At 42.0% G+C, this 19,344-nt stretch overlaps 1 protein-coding gene across 1 annotated transcript in view; it reads right to left on the reverse strand.

Moving 5' to 3' along the window:
• Positions 1 to 21: 21 nt before the first annotated feature.
• LOC139728223 (carbohydrate sulfotransferase 1-like) overlaps positions 22 to 19,344 on the reverse strand; it is a 28,009-nt gene continuing 8,686 nt past the window's right edge. The window contains exon 2 of the mRNA XM_071639187.1: positions 22 to 1,992. Coding sequence (XP_071495288.1) covers positions 485 to 1,972 — 1,488 coding nt within the window. The 5' untranslated portion in view covers positions 1,973 to 1,992 and the 3' untranslated portion in view covers positions 22 to 484. The remainder of the gene's footprint in view (positions 1,993 to 19,344) is intronic.

Raw genomic sequence — 19,344 nt, forward strand, 5'->3', positions numbered from 1 at the left:
CTCTTTTAACTACCTCGATAAAATACTGAATACAATTACTTTCTGGTCCCTTTGTTCTTATCTCGGGAACAACGGCCACCTCGCCGGTCTCTAGAAGTACAGATGGGATAAAAGCTTGACCAAAGTCACGGTCTAAGGTTCTATTGCCTTGAGAACTGATAAACAAAGTCGCATCCCCTGAATACCGAGAGAGACGATATCCCATTAATTTTGCTATCTACTCGATCAGAGGACCATAACCACATCCTCGCACACATCAATGTTCAGCTGCAATCGTCAACTCAAGGCACCTTGTAGGATGAGAGGCGTCTTATGGTATCTCTTGAATACCATAGAAGTAGCATCCGTTCACCGTGCCTACCGCATGAATATCACACAGGGCAAATTGTAACATCAAAACCATACGCATGTTAACTGCAATCCTCTCGAGCACTGTATCTGAATATTGCAAATGAACAGATTTGAGACTTCACGGCAGGACTTTTCACGTTACTTGGGCAACAAGACTCAAATCTTTCCTCCCTAGATCTTTGGCCTGTTTAACGTGAACGTAGCCGGCCTCGTTTAGCACATCGTCGCAGAACGACTGTATCGCCTGGACTACGGGAAAGTCGATGCTGTGACGCCAGGCTTGTGCCGTGGCCGATGAGTTCCGGTGGGTCGAGTATGTGTTTTGAACGTCTTTCACCGAACTTGCCTGCGTATTCTGCTGGATCCACTTAAAGACATCTAGCGGAACATCGCCCATGCCCGCAAACTTATAGAGAGCTCTGGTCCATCGCTCAGGGTGAGCGGCGATGTCTTCGTAGCGCACTCTCATGTAGCGATTTTTCAGCAGGTCTTTGTTTTGTCGCACGAACCGGAAGTTTTGTCGCATCCTGCGGCAAATGTAGGCAGCATCGTGGTCGAGGCTAGTTCCTAGAGCGAGGGCCTTGGCACTGCTTGGATGTTCTTTGGCTCTGGACAGCAACGTTCCACGAGGATCGCGAAGAAGGTGAACGATCTTGACATTGAGATCCTTGTCGCGGAGGAGCGATTCCAGCGCTTCGATATTGTAAAGTCGAATCAGTTTGACAACCTTATGGGGATAAACGTTACACACATTGGTCACACTTTCTTCCTTCAGCAAAGGACATTGCTTTACCAAGGGTGTCTTCAACTTATCAAAGTCCATGTTCAGTCTGCATAGCGGTGGTGAACACAAGACTTTACTGGACAGTCTATGCAGAGTTTCGTTGTTATACAAATCCATAAGGTATGGAGTCTTGTCAAAACGGCACTTAAACATATTTTGCAGAAGGACGGACGCATTTTTATATACATTCTTCTTGATTTCAAGTAGTTTTAGAGGTTCGAAATGGAAGAAAACCCAAGGGTTTTGATTAAATATTTGTCCTAGGAAACTTGACCCGGAGCGTCGTTGTGTGACTATGAGGAGGTGCACAGGCAAGACACGGCTGGTAGACTCCTTGCCTCCCCCTGCTTTCTCGTCACTGGGACTACCCTTCATGGTGTCATTGCTGTATGTGACAGTCTGAAACTGGGATAATTTGTAATCAAGGACAGACATGGTGCGATCGTTTTCAGTCTCCTCTTTCTGCACATTCTGGCCGATAATGGTTTCATTCTGGCCCGACAGCGCCCGCCGCCTGTTACCTCGAGCGGCCTCGATCCCTTCCGCGACAACCTCCTCGTCTTCGTCCATGAACTCGCCATCGTCCCAGAATATCGGCACTCGGAACTTGTCCTTCTCGCTAGTCTTGACTTCTTTGGCCCCTTTGGCGGCGTTGCTGTCGGGGGCCGCAGCGGGGGCCTGGTCTTGGAGGAGCCGCCTGGTGTCCCCGTCCATCTGCGAGCGGTAGTTGACTATTGCCGAGTGCACGCTGGTGGGCGAGAATATCACAGAGCACACGCTACAGACCACCACGGCCAGAAGAAGCAGGAGGCAGCACTTCCGTCGTCTCTGCATCATAGTGACGAATTCCCGCCGACCTGCAGAGTAAGTGGACCAGAGAGCATCTTGGGATTTAATGTGGTACATCATTAGGTCTGTTGACCATATGGGACTGGGATTAGACTGATGATGGGGAGGGCATCAGGGGCACGAATTTCACATTCCCCTAAATTGAAAAAGTTTTGTTTAGTTTTTCACATGACATCCTATATTGTTATGGATAGGTACTGGTATACCACGCATTGTTGGAGGCACTGTGGTAAAGACTCTTGGCTCTCAAATGGACGTCCGAAGTTCGAATCCTGGATAACGTTCAGATCATTGGGCCATGACGTATATATATGGTTACGTCTCAATGTGACGGGAATGATAATGATTGAGTAGTGGTTAACCTGTGGAGAGTTTACCCCGAACATTTCAATACACGACCATCGTATCTAGTTCTGCCTACACGTCTTGTCCAAGGACGTAAGCGCTGGGCGAGAATTGAACTCGGGTCCTCCGATTTGGAGTCGGAAGTCCTATCCACTATGCCACTGTGCCTCCTGATCAAACAATAATAAGTGTGTGTGTGTGTTGGGGGGGGGGGGGGGGGGCGCTGTGGTGTAGTGAGTACGACTCCAGAGTCCCAATCGGAGGATCCGAGTTCCTTTCCCGCCCAGTGCTTACGTCCTTGAACAAGATGTCTTTACCCACTGCCACAATGTCCCTCTCCACCTAGGTGTATAGATGGGTACCTGGCAACGCTATAGGATAATGATAATGGCAGGGCTCTCTGGTAGAGCAGTGGCAACACTAATTAAGAGGCTATCCTGGATAAAAACAAAACTTCATCATTATTTTTATTAATATCAGCCACAATATCAGCAGCATGGTTGCTGGGCTGCATGGTTGTCTGGCAGGTGCTGAAGGATTTTTATCACAAGTGCGCCGCCAATGACCGCAAGCTGACAACTCCTCAGTGAAGATTGAGATAAACACGGCACAATAGACCAGTTCGTAGTTCCACTTTGAGCATGAGCAGAAAAAGGTAATTTGTACCATGGACCAAATAGTATTATAACATGGACTATTCACGGCAGTCTTTCTTTGGTGTAATGATCGTTACCGACACATGATTATGTGCATCTTAATGAGTACATTCAGGTGTCTTGACAATAACGATTGTGTAATCATGTATCGTCACTAACAAAAGAATCGTTTCCCTCATTTCAGTCTTGTTTCGCTGATGTGCCTTTTTCAGACGGAAATGTCTTTGAATAATACATATGATGAGGAGCGGCAAAACCTGAGATCATGACAAATTTTGTGTCAAAAGATGGGCAATTGCTGATTCGCACAATTTCGCACACGCATAAGACCTTGCCTAATGGTAAGATATACCTGTTCTCTACCATTACCATCCCTTTTTGCTTTGGAATAAGCTGCGGAAAAGTGAAATATTGAGATCACAAATGACAATCATTCTGCCAAAATGTTAGCATTCTTTTAAGAACTGCCTGCTTCTCCCAAGCGAAATTGTTTGAGGCATGATTTCCTAACATACACCACAACTGCACATTCACTTTACTTGATTTTTGTGAGTTATTTTCTTCTGCGCATATAGTTTTAGATATCTCGAATCTCCGTTTTGTTCTTCTCCCGGCTTGCTGGCGGTGACGATCATGAGATCAAAGAAGTGAAGCATGCTAAAAATGTCTTTGTGGGGCTTTAAGATGTACAGGTGCATGAATTAACTAACGATACGATGAATGTCCTTGTATATCATGTCCATGTTTGTACCAATATGTACATGAGCTAATTACGAACTGGCTTATTCAAATATTATAATAATCAAGAGACCTGTCTTGGGTATAGAGTGACAGGTGTGTAATGAATTACACAATGCTGCAGTGCTAGCTAGTATTGTGACATTACACGAACGAGTGAATTAGCTGCTTAAATGAACAGTGTCATCATTAGATTTATAAGCCAACCTCTTTTCTTTCTTTCTTTCTTTCTATGTCCAGTATCAATACGGATGCACTCTATCTATCAGGCTGATCAAAACGGGCCGAAAAGGAGGGGAAGGGAAGGGGGACTGGCAAATGTGGAAGATAACAAAGGCCAAGTGTAACATTAAAAAATAAAATAAAATATAAACAGTACGATATGACATAGCATTCACTCTACAAGTTACATGACGATACCATTTCTTGCCTCTATGGGCCGACTCGCACGATATGAGCAACTGAACTTTGAACTTCGGTCATAACGATATCGTCCTATCCATCTTCGTGGATTTCTCTCCCTCCCTCTCCCGCTCTCTCCATCTCTCTATCCCTCCCTCTCCCCCCCCCCCCCTCCTTTCTCTTCATCTGCTGAGCATCACGACATCTACCTATCTTTCTTTTTTTTCTTTCTCTCTTGTTTCAGTTTCAATTTTCGTTCACTTTCTACATGCCCAATTCGAGGATAACAAAGCGGGTCAAAGCTATTTGTAACATGTAGATGCAAAGGCGCTTACACCGTGTTCGTCCGACTTCCTTGATTTGTATCACAAAATACATTCTTTGGATGCGTAAGTAGTGCAGAATAGTAACGGCTTGATATTTAAAAGTAGAACAACAGGACTACGGCGCGTAGTCGACTGAGATGTCTGCTTTCCAATAAAATCACCATACTGTATTTTTTTAAACTCATTTTTCATGAAAGTACACATTCCATCGACATGTTATATAATGTTGAACGTATTATCATTCCCCCTGCTTTCCGAAAGAGGTAAATCATGTGCTCTTTCATTATGCTAGAAAAGTTTAAAACATTTTAAAAAAATCTCTGTATTTTCTTTACACTGTTGTCCAGAATGACGTCTGAACTGTAGTAGTCTCCTTTTCCAGCGATGACAGCACCGAAACTTTAATAATTCATATAGGTTTTAAATCTATTGTCCAATTTCTCTTAAACTTTCACTGATGTATTCTACTAATATTGCAGCTTTCACTCAATCCAAATTTACATTCGGGCTTTGGTTTCCTTTCATGACGGATGGAGACTGTTCATTTCTGGCGGGTATTTCGAACTGGCATATTGCCTGATCACATGACCATAATTACGTCATACACGAACAACTTTACATTTGCTTCTCCCTCTCTGAAACAATTGGTTTTCCTAATAATGGCAAGATGAGACTCGTTATGAAGTCGTGTTGTCAAATTTTGAAATGAAACATTCACTGATTATGAAAATACAAAATGTACTGTATGTACTTGACAAAATTCGCCTACACGAAATGCAGTGCTAAGGACCAGAAGGCGCAGGAACCCATTGCTCGTGGGTGCATGTCGTGACAAGGGGTATAGATAAGAAGAAAACATTGGCTTATTGCAACTGATAAACAAATCGCACCGGGAAACATAGACGTAATTAAGCACCTTATTACTCAGCGTTTTAATAGAAGCCATAATAAAAAACAAAACAAGGGCACACATCATAGAACTACAACAGCATATACGCCTACATTCCCGTTGTCGGGCGGAAGCTCGGTGGTTCAGTAGATTCGACGCCTGTCCGGTGATCAGGGGATCGTTGGTTCGAATCCAACCGTAATATGTATCCCATGACTCTTTTTTTTTTTTTAATTTTATCATGTCTACTACTAAAACACAGAATGACCGGTACTTAATTACGTCGATGTTGTAGGATCTAGAGCAATTAATCAATCAAATGCGATAAAAACAGCTCGACGAAAGATCTGATTTATTTGAAGAGATCTTGCTCATTGCTATCGGTTGGCTAACTGACCACCTTGCAGAGTAGAATGACACCTTCAAAGGGGTCATAAGCTGAATATTTGGTCAGTGACTCAGTAGACTTACTCATGTAATTTTGATCCCGCCTGTGGTGACTCTCTTTCATTGAGTGTGACATAGAAACAATAGAGATCATTAAGAATATGGCAGGTGTATCGCCAACAGGGATTAGAGAATGGATAAAGAGACGAGGTCGTTTAGCAGCGACTTACGACAAAACGTCGCTGAGATGGAGTACTGTATATCAGAAGAAGATTTGTGTTTTTTTTTTTAAAAAAAGCTAAGCTCCAATGAATCCACTTTGTGGAAAGAGTGAACCATGAGGGTCACTGATGGGAAGACGAGAAGACAACGATGAAAGGAAAGACAGCAGAATTCACCGCTCTCTCTCTTCCACGTCTATCAGGGCATGTATATTCTATCTACATATAACAGGATGAGAAATTCTCAGAGCTGGGGACTGAGGGATGAAGAGGATCGATGATCTTATTGCAGACAATTACAGAGCAATGCCAAAATGATCTAGTAGTGTGTTGTGGAAGTATAAGGGGGATTCACATCACTCTTCAGTAACCTAAACATTGGAACGTCCCACAGCAAACAACAGTGCAATAATATCGACAGCATGGACACGCGCGCGTGCGCGTCAACGAGCGCACAGACACATTGCTTAAAAAGGTTACCCCAAAGAGATCATATAAAATCTCTTAGGGTTAACCACAGGCTGGCCTTTTCATTACAACACTGTCTTCTGGTACGTGTATTAATAAGACACATTGCCAACTCAGAGAAAGTCGTGAGAATTGCCTCGATCTGTCATTACTCCCCCCCCCCCCCTGCACACCATAACTCAATGCATGATAGTAACCGGGTATAGTTAGCACACTTCCGACACCTATGCCACATTTTATTTTGTGGGAGCAAGCAATATCTTGGCCCAGTATTTTCAAGTCAGATGTAATTAGATAAAAATGTCATCGAAAGTGAATTTACCATGTATATTAATGCATTATGCTAATCAAAACACATCCTTCTCATATTACTCATCTTTTGGTGTTTAAAGGGGACTGATACCCAAATGTTTATGTGGATTGAGTAAATGCAGCAATATTAGGAGGACACATCAGTGAAGTTGAGGAGAATCGGACAATCCGTTCAAAACCGCCATTGCTGGATGAGACGATTACAACACTTTGCGAAGTCACGCAAGGGCAGAGATATAAAGACAATACAAAGACTGAATTCAAGACATTCTACAGCGGGAATGGTATGCACATTTCAGCATGAAGAGAGAAAGTAAGCTTTTCATACAAGTAAAATTTTGTGGAATATTCTTATTAGATTTCCTCCTTGTCCATCCGTGACGTCACGAATTGTTGAAGTCTTCTCATCCCGCGATGGTGGCACTAACACTTTAAAATTTCAAAACTTTTGAACGGCTTGTGATCCGATTAACCTCAAATTCACTAACTGGCGTTCTATTCATTACCGCATTTACTCAGTCCATACATACACATATTGGGGTTTCATTCCCCTTTGACGAAAAATCCACCCGAACAACGAACAAACACGCAAAATGTCAGTATATGGTATACTTAGTAGTATATTCAAATTTTTCATTCTCGTTTTTCATTTTCCTCTAACGATATCAGTAGCAAGTTATTTAATTCATCAGCTCATATTACGCGATGCATACATCATTATGGAATGCACCTTAAAGAGGAAATTCAGTCCAAAAATAAGTTAGTCTGATAAAAAGATTAAAATCGTACAAGTTCAATGGTAAAAATTTGACTGAAATTGGATGAAAAATAAGGAAGTTATGATATTTCGAAGTTTTGCTAATTTCTGCAAAACATTTCTTGTACAGTGGATATGAATACGCAAATGGGTGAGCTAACCATGTCTTAACCTCACAAATATTTTCCATTGATCCTGTACCAAAAAAAATGATGAAAATTCAATGTTTCTGTCATTAAAGTCTGAAACATGATGTTATTCCTGATTGAATAATTTCAGAATAGTGATCAGCTGGATATATATGTATCAGGATTTGAGCCTCGGGCATAATTGCGTTTGAATGAAAAACTTGACATTTCAAAATTGTATGTACAAACTATACATGGCAAGTTGTGAGGGTATGACATGCCCACTTTGCCATATGCATTATTCATATTGACCGTTCAAGAAATGTTTCCTGTAAAAATTAGCGAAACTTCAAAATGTCATAACTTCTTTATTTTTCACCCGGTTTTGACTAAAATTTTACCGTTGAACTCGTATACATAATTTTACTCTTTCTTATCAGATTTACTTATATTTGGACTACCACCTTAAAGCTTGAATGCATTGGTGTTGCTATGTCAGGCAGGTCTCAAGAAAGCCTCGGGCAAGCTCTCTGGTCGGGCAAGCTCTATGTTGTGGAGGTCTACAATTTAAATAAGTTTGTTACTGGTCTATACTGGGTGGACGTCTTGTGCAATTTGCGAATTGATCTATATCACAAAACTTTGATATACCGATTGAATACCGATCGAAATTTTGTAATAAACTAAACAGAACAAGCGATTGTATGCTTTGCTTATGGCAACGACTTGAAGCACACAGCGGGGAAGAATACGATGGCTTTATATCCTATGGTTATAACCATAAAACCTATGTTAACCAATTTACATGAGGTACGGAGCGACTTACCCATGCTGTGGAGTATCTTTCTACGATCAGGGGATGCCTCCTTATTCTGACGTCAGCAATTGCCCTGGAAATATCTTCGACATCACCTCCAAATTATCAAAGTGTATGTCGATTTCTTGCAAAAATCATTGCTAAAAACCTCTCGGGTGTCGGTTTCGAAAGATCAATCCTAGAATCGTGAGCACGAAAGGAGAGGGGCCTGCATGTAAACCAGTTCCTAAACCCGTCATTCAGCGATGAAGTACCTTGTCAATTAGTGTCTATACCCGGAACTCAACCAACCAACATCTCCATGTCCTCCACACAGCTCGACGTGAAGAAGACTCTTCATTTTCTCACAAAGTTCACCTATAAAAGAGACAGTGTTCTCTCCTCATTGGACAGCGCCCCCATCTGCTGGCTACCTGCCGGAGAGGGTGATCCCCACCCCTCCCCTAATAAACCAGTACTGTATCGCATGAACGTTGAGACATTCCCCTTGCCCATTACCTAGCCTCGTTAGAAAAGTCACGCATCAGGTCCGTGCACGCACCTTGAATAACCACCATGTATATGTCAGGAGTCCGAGAGCACAGGTGAGGACCAAGTGATTCAATATGACAGTGTATCAAGAGATAGCTAGCGAGAGAGAAAAGGGGGAACGTTCACGTCACCATCGTACCGGAGACTGTCAAGCTATAGAAGGAAGAGTTAATTAACTCTGCTGTCATAATATATCCAAATTTGCCCCTTCCGCTTCTGGATGGGATCGGAACCTGTCGCGCTTGAGAACGATTCATCCTGATTTTTTTTCAAGAGTGACATTTGATCCCCTGGGACCTGTTAGGTTCATCCTCACCTTTACAGATTGGCCTGACAAGAGAAAACTATACACCACCGGCAAAATCATCTGGAAATAGGTGACATTCTTACGACAAGCACACGTCATGTCACATTCATAAAGTCACCACGAAACTTTTGAAATTAACATCCAACAACTAAATCTTGCACCTCTTTTTTATGTCACAGTGAGAATACGAGACATAAAGATGGTTGAATTCCACCAGAACAATCTAATCAATCGCGATCAACAATAAAGCCCAACCTGCTGCACCTCACCTTAGTCACCCCGCTGTTACTCGTGTTTACATTTCTTTCCCTGCATGGCTAATATCACGCATTTATTTACTACCAATTACTTACTACCAATCAGTAAATAATAATCATGATCAACCAGTAAAAGCATGGCAAATCCAATATTTGTTTGAAAGAAGCTGCACTCATTTACAGAAAGTCAGAAACATATCGTCTTCAAAACGCATGCAGAGGGAAATTCGAGATAATCCTCCTCTAAAAAGGAGCTGTTTTGTTTTATACAGTCTGTTCAAACTTTTTTTTTTAATGTCGAGAGAATCCTTTATAAGACGCGTTTAATGAAACTTTCGAAAGCAAATAATGACGTCAATAACGTTGTGGTAGTTGTTACAATACCATGTGCAGATCTTTGCCAATTAAGTCCTTCTCTATATACGTCATGACAAGTCATTCATTACTCTCTTTCAAACGTTGACTTGTTATGTATAGCAAAGTAATAACGAACATCCCTTATTATGATGATCAATGGCAGTCCCCTGAACAAGATTCTTGATCAGATGACTAGATAGTTGTGGTCACTCGGACGCGATGGAAGATGACTTAGACATTCGCATGACCCATCTTTTCTTCCTCACGTCTTAAGTTCATGACTACATCCCCTGATCTGATCCCCCTGAAGTTTATCTGACGTGGGCCCCATGTGTTTATCCAGGTGCCAAGTAATGTGTGCGGTCCAAGATTGTCTCGTGTGGCAAATGTGTGTGCAAGTGCTTCTCTCAGAAACTCCTCTGACAAGAGACCGATAAAAGTCTTGGGTTTTAACCACGGTGATATACAACAATCGGCTGTCATGTGTTCATGTTCTCTACATGCCTACAGGCTGGGGTTTGGCAATGGTTGTTCACGACACACTGGATGGCTCTTTTGGCTCGCGGAGGGCGCTTGCGCTTTTTCCAACACGTCCAGCACAAAACCCGGAAACCGAGATTTTTGCTGTTTCCGCTGTACTCATAAACTTGCAAACCTAATTAGTTGCAAAATCCTCTCCGTCTGACATTTTCACACCAACACTTTCCAGCCTCCCACTTTCCATCCGATTATAGAATATATATCTATAGATTGCATTAGCGACAGAATACATGCGTAGGTTTTGTTTCACTTTGTTTTGTTTTGTTTTTTGTTTTTTGTTTTTCGTTTTATGACCCGTGTGGTGGTTCAGTTCAATTCAATTCAATTCAATTCGATTCCTTTTACTCTTTTATATCCATCAATGGAAGGGCATGGTTTACAGTAGGTTCAGCAATGACAATGCTTGGAGAGCCTGTAAGAGTGAAGGCATTAGGCGTTTAACAACGAAAAACAAACAAACACAGCTATAATTTTTGCGATAGTTTTCATTTCCCGAAAATATTTTCATTCCTGTTGATTAACGGATGAGCCCACACCTCTCCGAAGCTTTGAAGAGCTCGTGACTTTAAAGCACCAAAAGACCCACGGAGGGTAACGATCTTACGACGCCCTATACACTGGTTCAGTGAACTTGGCGATGTGCGCATTCCATGGTGTGATCTATATTTGTTGTTTTCCTATTAAACTGATCGATGGACTAGCCTATTAAGGAAAATAATAACAAAGCTTCTTTCGTGATTAGTTCGTCTGGGAAGTGGTTAATTTCAGACACCACCTTCCCTATAGGAAACCGCACAGAGGAAGAACGTCTGCGAACACATAGTGAATGGGTGATCACAGCTAACTGAATGGCATAGGAAGCAGTCCTTGGCAACTTCCAATATCCTCCCCCATGCTCCCGGTGCAGAATGAAAAGAATAAAACAATAAAAACAACGTGTTTTTTTTTTTTTGGGGGGGGGGGGGGGGGAAGGAGGGGGATATATTTTGGAACAGTAGCGGCTCATCTGTATTCTCATCTTGTGCTTGAGTGGTCTTTTCCAAATTCTCTTCTACAAATAGAGTAACACCTTTTTGTAAAGGCCTGTTCTTACAAGCGAATCGGAGAGAAACGGGAGAATTGTATAGACGGGGAGTATATACAATAATATCGTGTCAGGCATCGTTTTCTGAAAAGGATTATGATAACAAAGATATGCATTGAAACATGCTTGTGTGGGAAAGCAAGACGACGATAGATAATAAATGTGTGGGGGTTTTTTGGAGAAAGATATAATTTGACCCGAGACAGTATAGTACTCATAGGGTCCAGACACGCCGGAAGTCTGTCGTAAAAGAGTGCAGTTAATGTAGAGAGTTATTTATGTAAGAGCTTCATATACCTATTCGAATACGAGTGTTGACTGAATGGTACATAAACATAAATGCACTTGTCTACACGAACCATGGCAGATTTAGAAAGGTGTAATGAGAAATGGCATCATCCGTGTCGCGATCGTACGGCACATTACACACTACCAGATCGAGTTATCGCGCCAGAGTAGTTATCCACATAGAATACACCGCGTAATTTTGCACTGTTTTGCAACTCAGTGACGACTGTACCATCAAAACTAATGCAATGTATCACTTCAGGCAATTCAGTTACACGACCAAAGATGAAGCTCCGTGAAAAACGTTTTCCGACGCCGCGCTTTTGTTATATCGTTAATCTTACTCCGTTACAGAAATTTTGATTGGCAAGTTTTAACTAGGACAAAACTGTTCTCAACCACACTGCTACATAATTAAAAAAAAAAAAAAAAAAAGGAAAAAAAAAGAAAAAATCAGTTCCCATCCGATAAAGAATTATGGTGTTATTTAAAAGTCCAAGGCTATACTTTGATTATAGTATATTTGTGTTTCTCTCTATGATCGAGATACATAATTTAATGGAGTTGTCATCTCTTGAGAATATATTGAAGGAGAATGACCCACACTGACACGAAATCCATGGATGATTTGCTATCCTATTCCTAACTTTATCACAAACTGAACATTTTTAGGAACAATTATTAAGCTATTCCGGGAATGCCCTGAAGGCCTTTTTAGGCAGTGTCCTTTAAGATGATGATTCGCATAATGGCACGAACAAAGAACTCAGTTACTTAATTCGATTCTTGCAAGCTTGTGTGTTTACATGATGACTTGGTCAATGACGTAACACTCATTATTGTGACCTCAGTCTGTCCATCATGATCCAAAGTTTAACCCATCAACTCCCAGGGGGGAATCTTGCTACCCAAATTATCAACTCGTCATCATCAAAATTAATTGGCAAGACGTCATCATCAAATTGGCAACTTTGTTGGAGAAGAAGTGGATTGGATTGCTTAAATTCGTAACACCTGCATTACAAAACCAGAAAGAAATTTACTGAAATTTGCCTATGAGAGAGAAAGGACTAAAAACATTGATCTCCTTTAATTCAATGCGTTGCCATTTCAAAATCAGTTCCCTGATCTAGAAACTAGGAAGCTTTCGAAAATACTACAAATACAGCGAACAGAACACAGACAACAAAAGTCTCGAATGCTAAAAGTAATATTTCACCTACATACCCATTATCATGAAACAAAAAACAAAAAAAAAGAGGAAGAAACGAATAGTGAAAATCACGATAATTCAGACACAACACAGAAGATGTATAGGTTCTGGAATCTGATCGCTTAAAGAGAACACTTCCTTCGGGCAACAGGAAATTGCCAAATTTGCGTTCCTGTTCTGCAGTAAACCAGTTGACTCCTAAAGAGTGTGTGTGAGAGACAACCTCCGCAGGAGATTGTTTCATAAGTAACATTAGTAATGTTAGATAAGTGTCCCGTTTTCATGGAGACTTTCGCAACCACAGAGAGCAATAATTCGTATGAGATGATGACGTCACTGACTCACAACCTGAGTCTCCCACTAACCTGCACACACACAAAAAAAATATTCGCTAGAAATTACAATGTCATTTCCGTGAAAGAAAATCAAATGGTATCTTTCACGTCATAATATTATTTATTACTGCACAGTTGTAACAGGGAGGTGAACGCCACTCTTCTACCTCCCTGGTTGTAATTATCTCAGCAAAGGGGATGTCGGTGTCAAATTGTCGACTAAAACATTGAGTTTGCATCACTTGTGAACTACAATACTGGAAAGGTGACGCGGTGAATGTCGCCTCATCAAACTTCCATGATAACTGTGATGTTACGGCCGAACTTACGCTTTCTTAAATGCACGTGCAATTCTCATAAGATTTCATTACATTCTCATTTCAGCTCCGACTTTAATAAAGACCACTACCATTCTGAATTTGATTACCCATTATTCAAATAAAGTCAAAATGAACAGGGGAGAGTAAGACATTTTGCTTTGATATGTAGGCCCTATGTGTATACCACATTCGAAGTTGAGCGATTATGTCCGCTGCCAGAGTTTCTTGCCATGTTATGGTTTCTTACGTGAACGTTATCGCTTGATTGCACGAAATTAGCAAGTTAATTGAATCATTCATAAAGCGCAGATGTCTGGTTTTCTGCATTTCGTGTTCCTTTTTTTCAACTGCAATACAGACTGTGTGTGGGCAGTAGAGTAGTCTCTGCAGCACTTCCGATTAAGTCAAACTCCATCTAAAGCGCCTGGTAGGTTCGTTAAACAAGCAAGTACACTCAATACCTCACTGTTAGTATGAACTACACAGATCGTAGAGTTAGCTTCAAGAAACTCTTCTCTATCTACAGCGTATTATGAAACGCCCAGTATTCTGTAAGTCTAGATACTAAAGTCAATGAAATGTGAATGACGCTTAAGCACAGTACATCACACCACACAGCCAGTTCAAATGATCTGGGTCTAGCCGAATTATTGTTTTACGCCTTTGCATACGCAGGATGCACTTTGTTTTTCTGAGTGGTTCGAGAGGTCGTTGTTTTACGCCTTTATACCGTTAAGAAAAACAATCTTCTCCGGACCTGCCATGGCTACAGATCAGAATAACTTGACCCCTTACTATTGACCTTACGACAAAAGTCGCTCCAGCGAATGAAACCCTACTCCGTTAACCCATTTGTTTCTACCAACTGAGATGTAATAATGGCAAACGCATACGGCCTGGTAATGCCGATATCATTTAGGGTCTGCTTTGCGTAGTATTTGTTTACAGTTGTTCTCAATTTTGTAGGAAAGACGAGAGTTACCATCCTCTGACGGAATTTTTCACCGAACATAGTAATTTTGGGAAGTCATCCACAAAATTTCCGTTTTCTTCGCAAGTTTTTTTTTAATCAGTTTTGTATGTTGTGTTTCATTCAAAAATCTTTCATCACAATGTGAAATAAAACAAGGTATTATGATGTCATCAAGTTTAATATACGTCTCCAAATGATGAGACACTAATAATTTCGCTGAATTCCCTTTTGTAAACTGAATTAGAATAGACATTATATATAGTGGGTAGATGGGCCCTTTGCCTCATAATTATCATTCCAGACTTGCCATGGCGTACTTATGAGCTTGAATGAAGGAGTTATCCCGTTTGCTTCATGATTTGATATACTCCGTTGCGTTACGAACTACAAACCAATGGTATAGCGGTAAGGCAACTATACGCAATTGCCACACACACTTTGCGTTATTGGTGGTGTTACGAATCCTGTTGAGACATAATTCGTGATATAGCATTCACATCATATGTTCTGTATATTCCATTTTTATTCATTCATCTTTATGTATTGTTGTATCGATTTACATTTAAATTAATGTTGAAAGTAAACTGAGGTTCTATATCAGGTCTGCTTCTCGTCCTCGCTCTATCCTTGTTCTCTTCGTCCTTGCTCGACGATCGGCCTCTGTCATCGTGCGATCCTTGCTACTTTACTTTCTCCTCGAAATGTCCTCTCGTAAATTTTACTTGTCTCAACTGCCTGTAGCCCTGCTTCTCGTTTTCTGCTGACTATTATTTCTCCCCCACGCTATCTTTTCATTTCTGCTCGCTTGCACTTTCGTCTCATCTTCCCTCGAGATTTCTCTGACCCTGCAGCTTCCGCGTCCGCGAGCAGTGGTCTCGACGTGTCGTAAAAAGCAAGGACGCCGCATGCGACCTCGCTCTTACGTAACGAAAGGACGCGTCCGCGTGCGACCTCGCTCTTACGTAACGAAAGGACGCGTCCGCATGCGACCCCAGCTAAGGACAGGGTCGCGTGAGGACAGGGACACGTAAGGCCACGCCCTCGTCCTCACAATGATGGACGGCGACAGCTGGCCGCAAGGTCAGATCAGGGAGGTGTCACACCTCCCTGGTCAGATTGCTTTCTCCCAGCAAGGCCACTCTCGCGGCCGCTAACAGGTGACCTCGGTATAAATAGACTTGTTTATGCCTAGTTGAAGAGTCTTTTCGTTTAGGAGTTTCAGCATGTAGATCAATAAGTTTTGTTCGTTGTAATGTTCGTGGTGGAAATAACTTTCTTCACAAATAAATTGGACAAACTCCATATGATGCCTCCTGTGGTCTTTGTGACTTGTGACTCTAATACTTCTTGTTCCGCAATACCTTACAATTAATTACATAATTTCCAGTACACTGGCTAAACCGTAGGCACGCTTACTAACCACATAACGGATTTTGAGGAGAGTAAGCGAGGAAAGGAACCCAAGTATCCTCAGCTTACCAATCGCCCTCTTCATACCAAAATTTCGTTACAGTACTACTGATGACTTTTGGGTGAAAACATGCAAATCTTGTCATGGCAACTTCCCTCTCTTTAAAGTCCGTTTTAATGAAACGTCCGTTGTTTTGGGGTAACATTGAGAATGAAACTGAGAGTCTCTTTTTTCATTCTTCTTGATTTTTGGTTGTTCGTTTATTTAATCTCCACGTAGGAAAATATTCTTTGCTCAAGACCAATATGAATACCATCTAAACATATCACGGCGGAAGAGGTCTTTAAAGCCACAGGTGTTTGTTTGTTCCTTTTGTTTGTTTGTTTGTTTTTAAAGAACAGGATGACAGGCAAGACTGGAGCTATGTCGGACCCAATTACAATATAGCCATTCAGAGATCTACACTTACCTACCTTACTCCATTACGTGGCTATTGTGATTGACACTACAATCGATGAGCTCGGTTCATCACGTACCCTTCGCCCCTTTTGACCAATGTTACCCTAGTGAAACAGCTGCTGGTACATCTCAGCACATCTTACTTGTGCCAGCGGCAGCATTCCTCTGGCAGAATATTTTATAGGTCATAATCAATTGCACATGACAACAAAGGGTTAAACGCCAGAGCATGACAGTGCGCATTCTGTCAGGAATGCCCGTTGGAGAGCGAGGGATCTTATAACCACCTTCAAAGGCCTCTTACGTTGTTACTGCAGGCAGGTCTTGGCCCTTGCTGGTGACTGGGCTACGCAGTCACCCTCTGCTTGCTTCTCCTGTAATCACGACAGCCCGTGACAAAGGATAAATCTCACATTTTTCTTCTTGTCGTAATAATGTTCACCCACGCACACAATCAGTTAAATCGTATATATTGCACAGAGCCACTTTGTACAAGTTCATGATGTGGTACGAATAATATGTAAAATTTGTTATTTCGAACAAAGATTGGTCAATGCCCCCTTGGCCCCCCGCAGGAGCATGATATATACACGAGAAAATTTCAGAAGCCCTTTTTACACTTGTGTTTCTTAATCCCGGACTTTCTCTGACCCAGGACTATCGTTAGTCCCGTACCAATTTTTTCAGCTTTTTACACTGGCCAATTAGTCCCGTACTATCTCTTGTCCGGGGCTAAGGAGAAAACTGACCTTTTTACACTCGTATTTCATAGCCCCGGACTTTCCAAACCACGTGAATATTCATGAATACGCTGTGCACTGTACACGTACACGCACGCACCGGCAGCATTTGATTACCTCGTTTCTGATTGGTCAGTGGGGGTCGGACTTCGTCTCTGTCGCTTAGCCCCGGATTATTTTTTCGTTCTGTTTACACTCACTTGCTTGTCACCGCAATTGCGGTGCTAACCCTGCAATTTTGCAGGGCGAGATAGTACCGGACTATCGGTGGGGCTAGCCCACTTTGGCAAAAACGAGTGTAAACAGAAAAGGGCTTTTTACACTTGTGTTTCTTAACCCCGGACTTTCTCTGACCCAGGACTATCGTTAGTCCCGTACCAATTTTTTTCAGCTTTTTACACTCGCCAATTAGTCCCGTACTATCTCTTGTCCGGGGCTAAGGAGAAAACTGACCTTTTTACACTCGTATTTCTTAGCCCCGGACTTTCCAAACCACATGAATATTCATAATTACGCTGTGTACTGTACACGTACACGCACGCACCGGCAGCGCTTGATTACCTCGTTTCTGATTGGTCAGTGGGGGTCGGACTTCGTCTCCGTCGCTTAGCCCAGGATTATTTTTTCGTTCTGTTTACACTCACTTGCTCGGCACCGCAATTGCGGTGCTAACCCCTGCTATTTTGCAGGGCCAGATAGTACCGTACTATCGGTGGGGCTAGCCCACTTTGGCAAAAACGAGTGTAAACAGAAAGTGGGCTAAGGATAGTCCCGTACCAACGGTGGGGCTAAGGCCCCCCCCCCCCTTAGCCCCACCGTTGGTCCGGGGCTAAGCAAAAATTTACAAGTGTAAAAAGCCCTAAAGTGGGCTAAGGATAGTCCCGTACCAACGGTGAGGCTAAGCCCCCCCCCCCCCCCCTAGCCCCACCGTTGGTACGGGACTAAGCAAAAATTTACAATTGTAAAAAGCCCTTTAGTAATCCTGCCAATGCAGGGAGGTGAGCCTCTCACTTCACTGGCCAAGTAAAGGGCTTTTTACACTTGTAAATTTTTGCTTAGTCCCGTACCAACGGCGGGGCTAGGGGGGGGGGGGGGCCTTAGCCCCACCGTTGGTACGGGACTATCCTTAGCCCAATTTCTGTTTACACTCGTTTTTGCCAAAGTGGGCTAGCCCCACCGATAGTCCGGTACTATCTGGCCCTGCAAAATAGCAGGGTTAGCACCGCAATTGCGGTGCCAAGCAAGTGAGTGTAAACAGAACGAAAAAATAATCCTGGGCTAAGCGACGGAGACGAAGTCCGACCCTCACTGACCAATCAGAAACGAGGTAATCAAGTGCTGCCGGTGCGTGCGTGTACGTGTACAGTACACAGCGTAATCATGAATATTCATGTGGTTTGGAAAGTCCGGGGCTAAGAAATACGAGTGTAAAAAGGTCAGTTTTCTCCTTAGCCCCGGATAAGAGATAGTACGGGACTATTATTGGCCAGTGTAAAAAGCTGAAAAAAATGGTACGGGACTAACGATAGTCCTGGGTCAGAGAAAGTCCGGGGTTAAGAAACACAAGTGTAAAAAGGGCTTAAGCTTTCCTTGCATCTACACACCAGTGCATTACAGGGAAGCTAAAGAATGCAATCAAGGACGATGTCGGTCGAGGGGTGTGGAGGTTTTACACAATGATTCCTGTGCGTTGCGAAGTGGCTTATTCTTTCAGTACTCACACATACACACATCTATCTGTCTTTTTATCCATTCTTATATCCCGGCTAATCAAACTATCATTTCTATTCATCTAACAATCTGTCTATCTGTCTATCTATCTATCTATATATATATATATATATATATATATATATATATATATATATATATATATATATATATATATACCTATCTATCTATCTACCTATCTATCTAATACCTATCTATCTACGTATCTACCTATCTATATCCATTTATGCAACAGCAATAAGTGGCTATTTCATTTGTACACTTATAGAATATATCATGCTGAATTCAATTTACATATCCATGCCTTTCTCATTTACTTTTGAATATTAGGATACCATTTTTATCACGGAAATAAACCCTCAAAGAAT

The sequence above is a fragment of the Diadema antillarum genome, unplaced genomic scaffold (assembly GCF_040938485.1).
Source record: "Diadema antillarum isolate AM-2024a unplaced genomic scaffold, OU_Dant_1.0 seq00000170_RagTag, whole genome shotgun sequence".
Classification (NCBI taxonomy): domain Eukaryota; kingdom Metazoa; phylum Echinodermata; class Echinoidea; order Diadematoida; family Diadematidae; genus Diadema; species Diadema antillarum.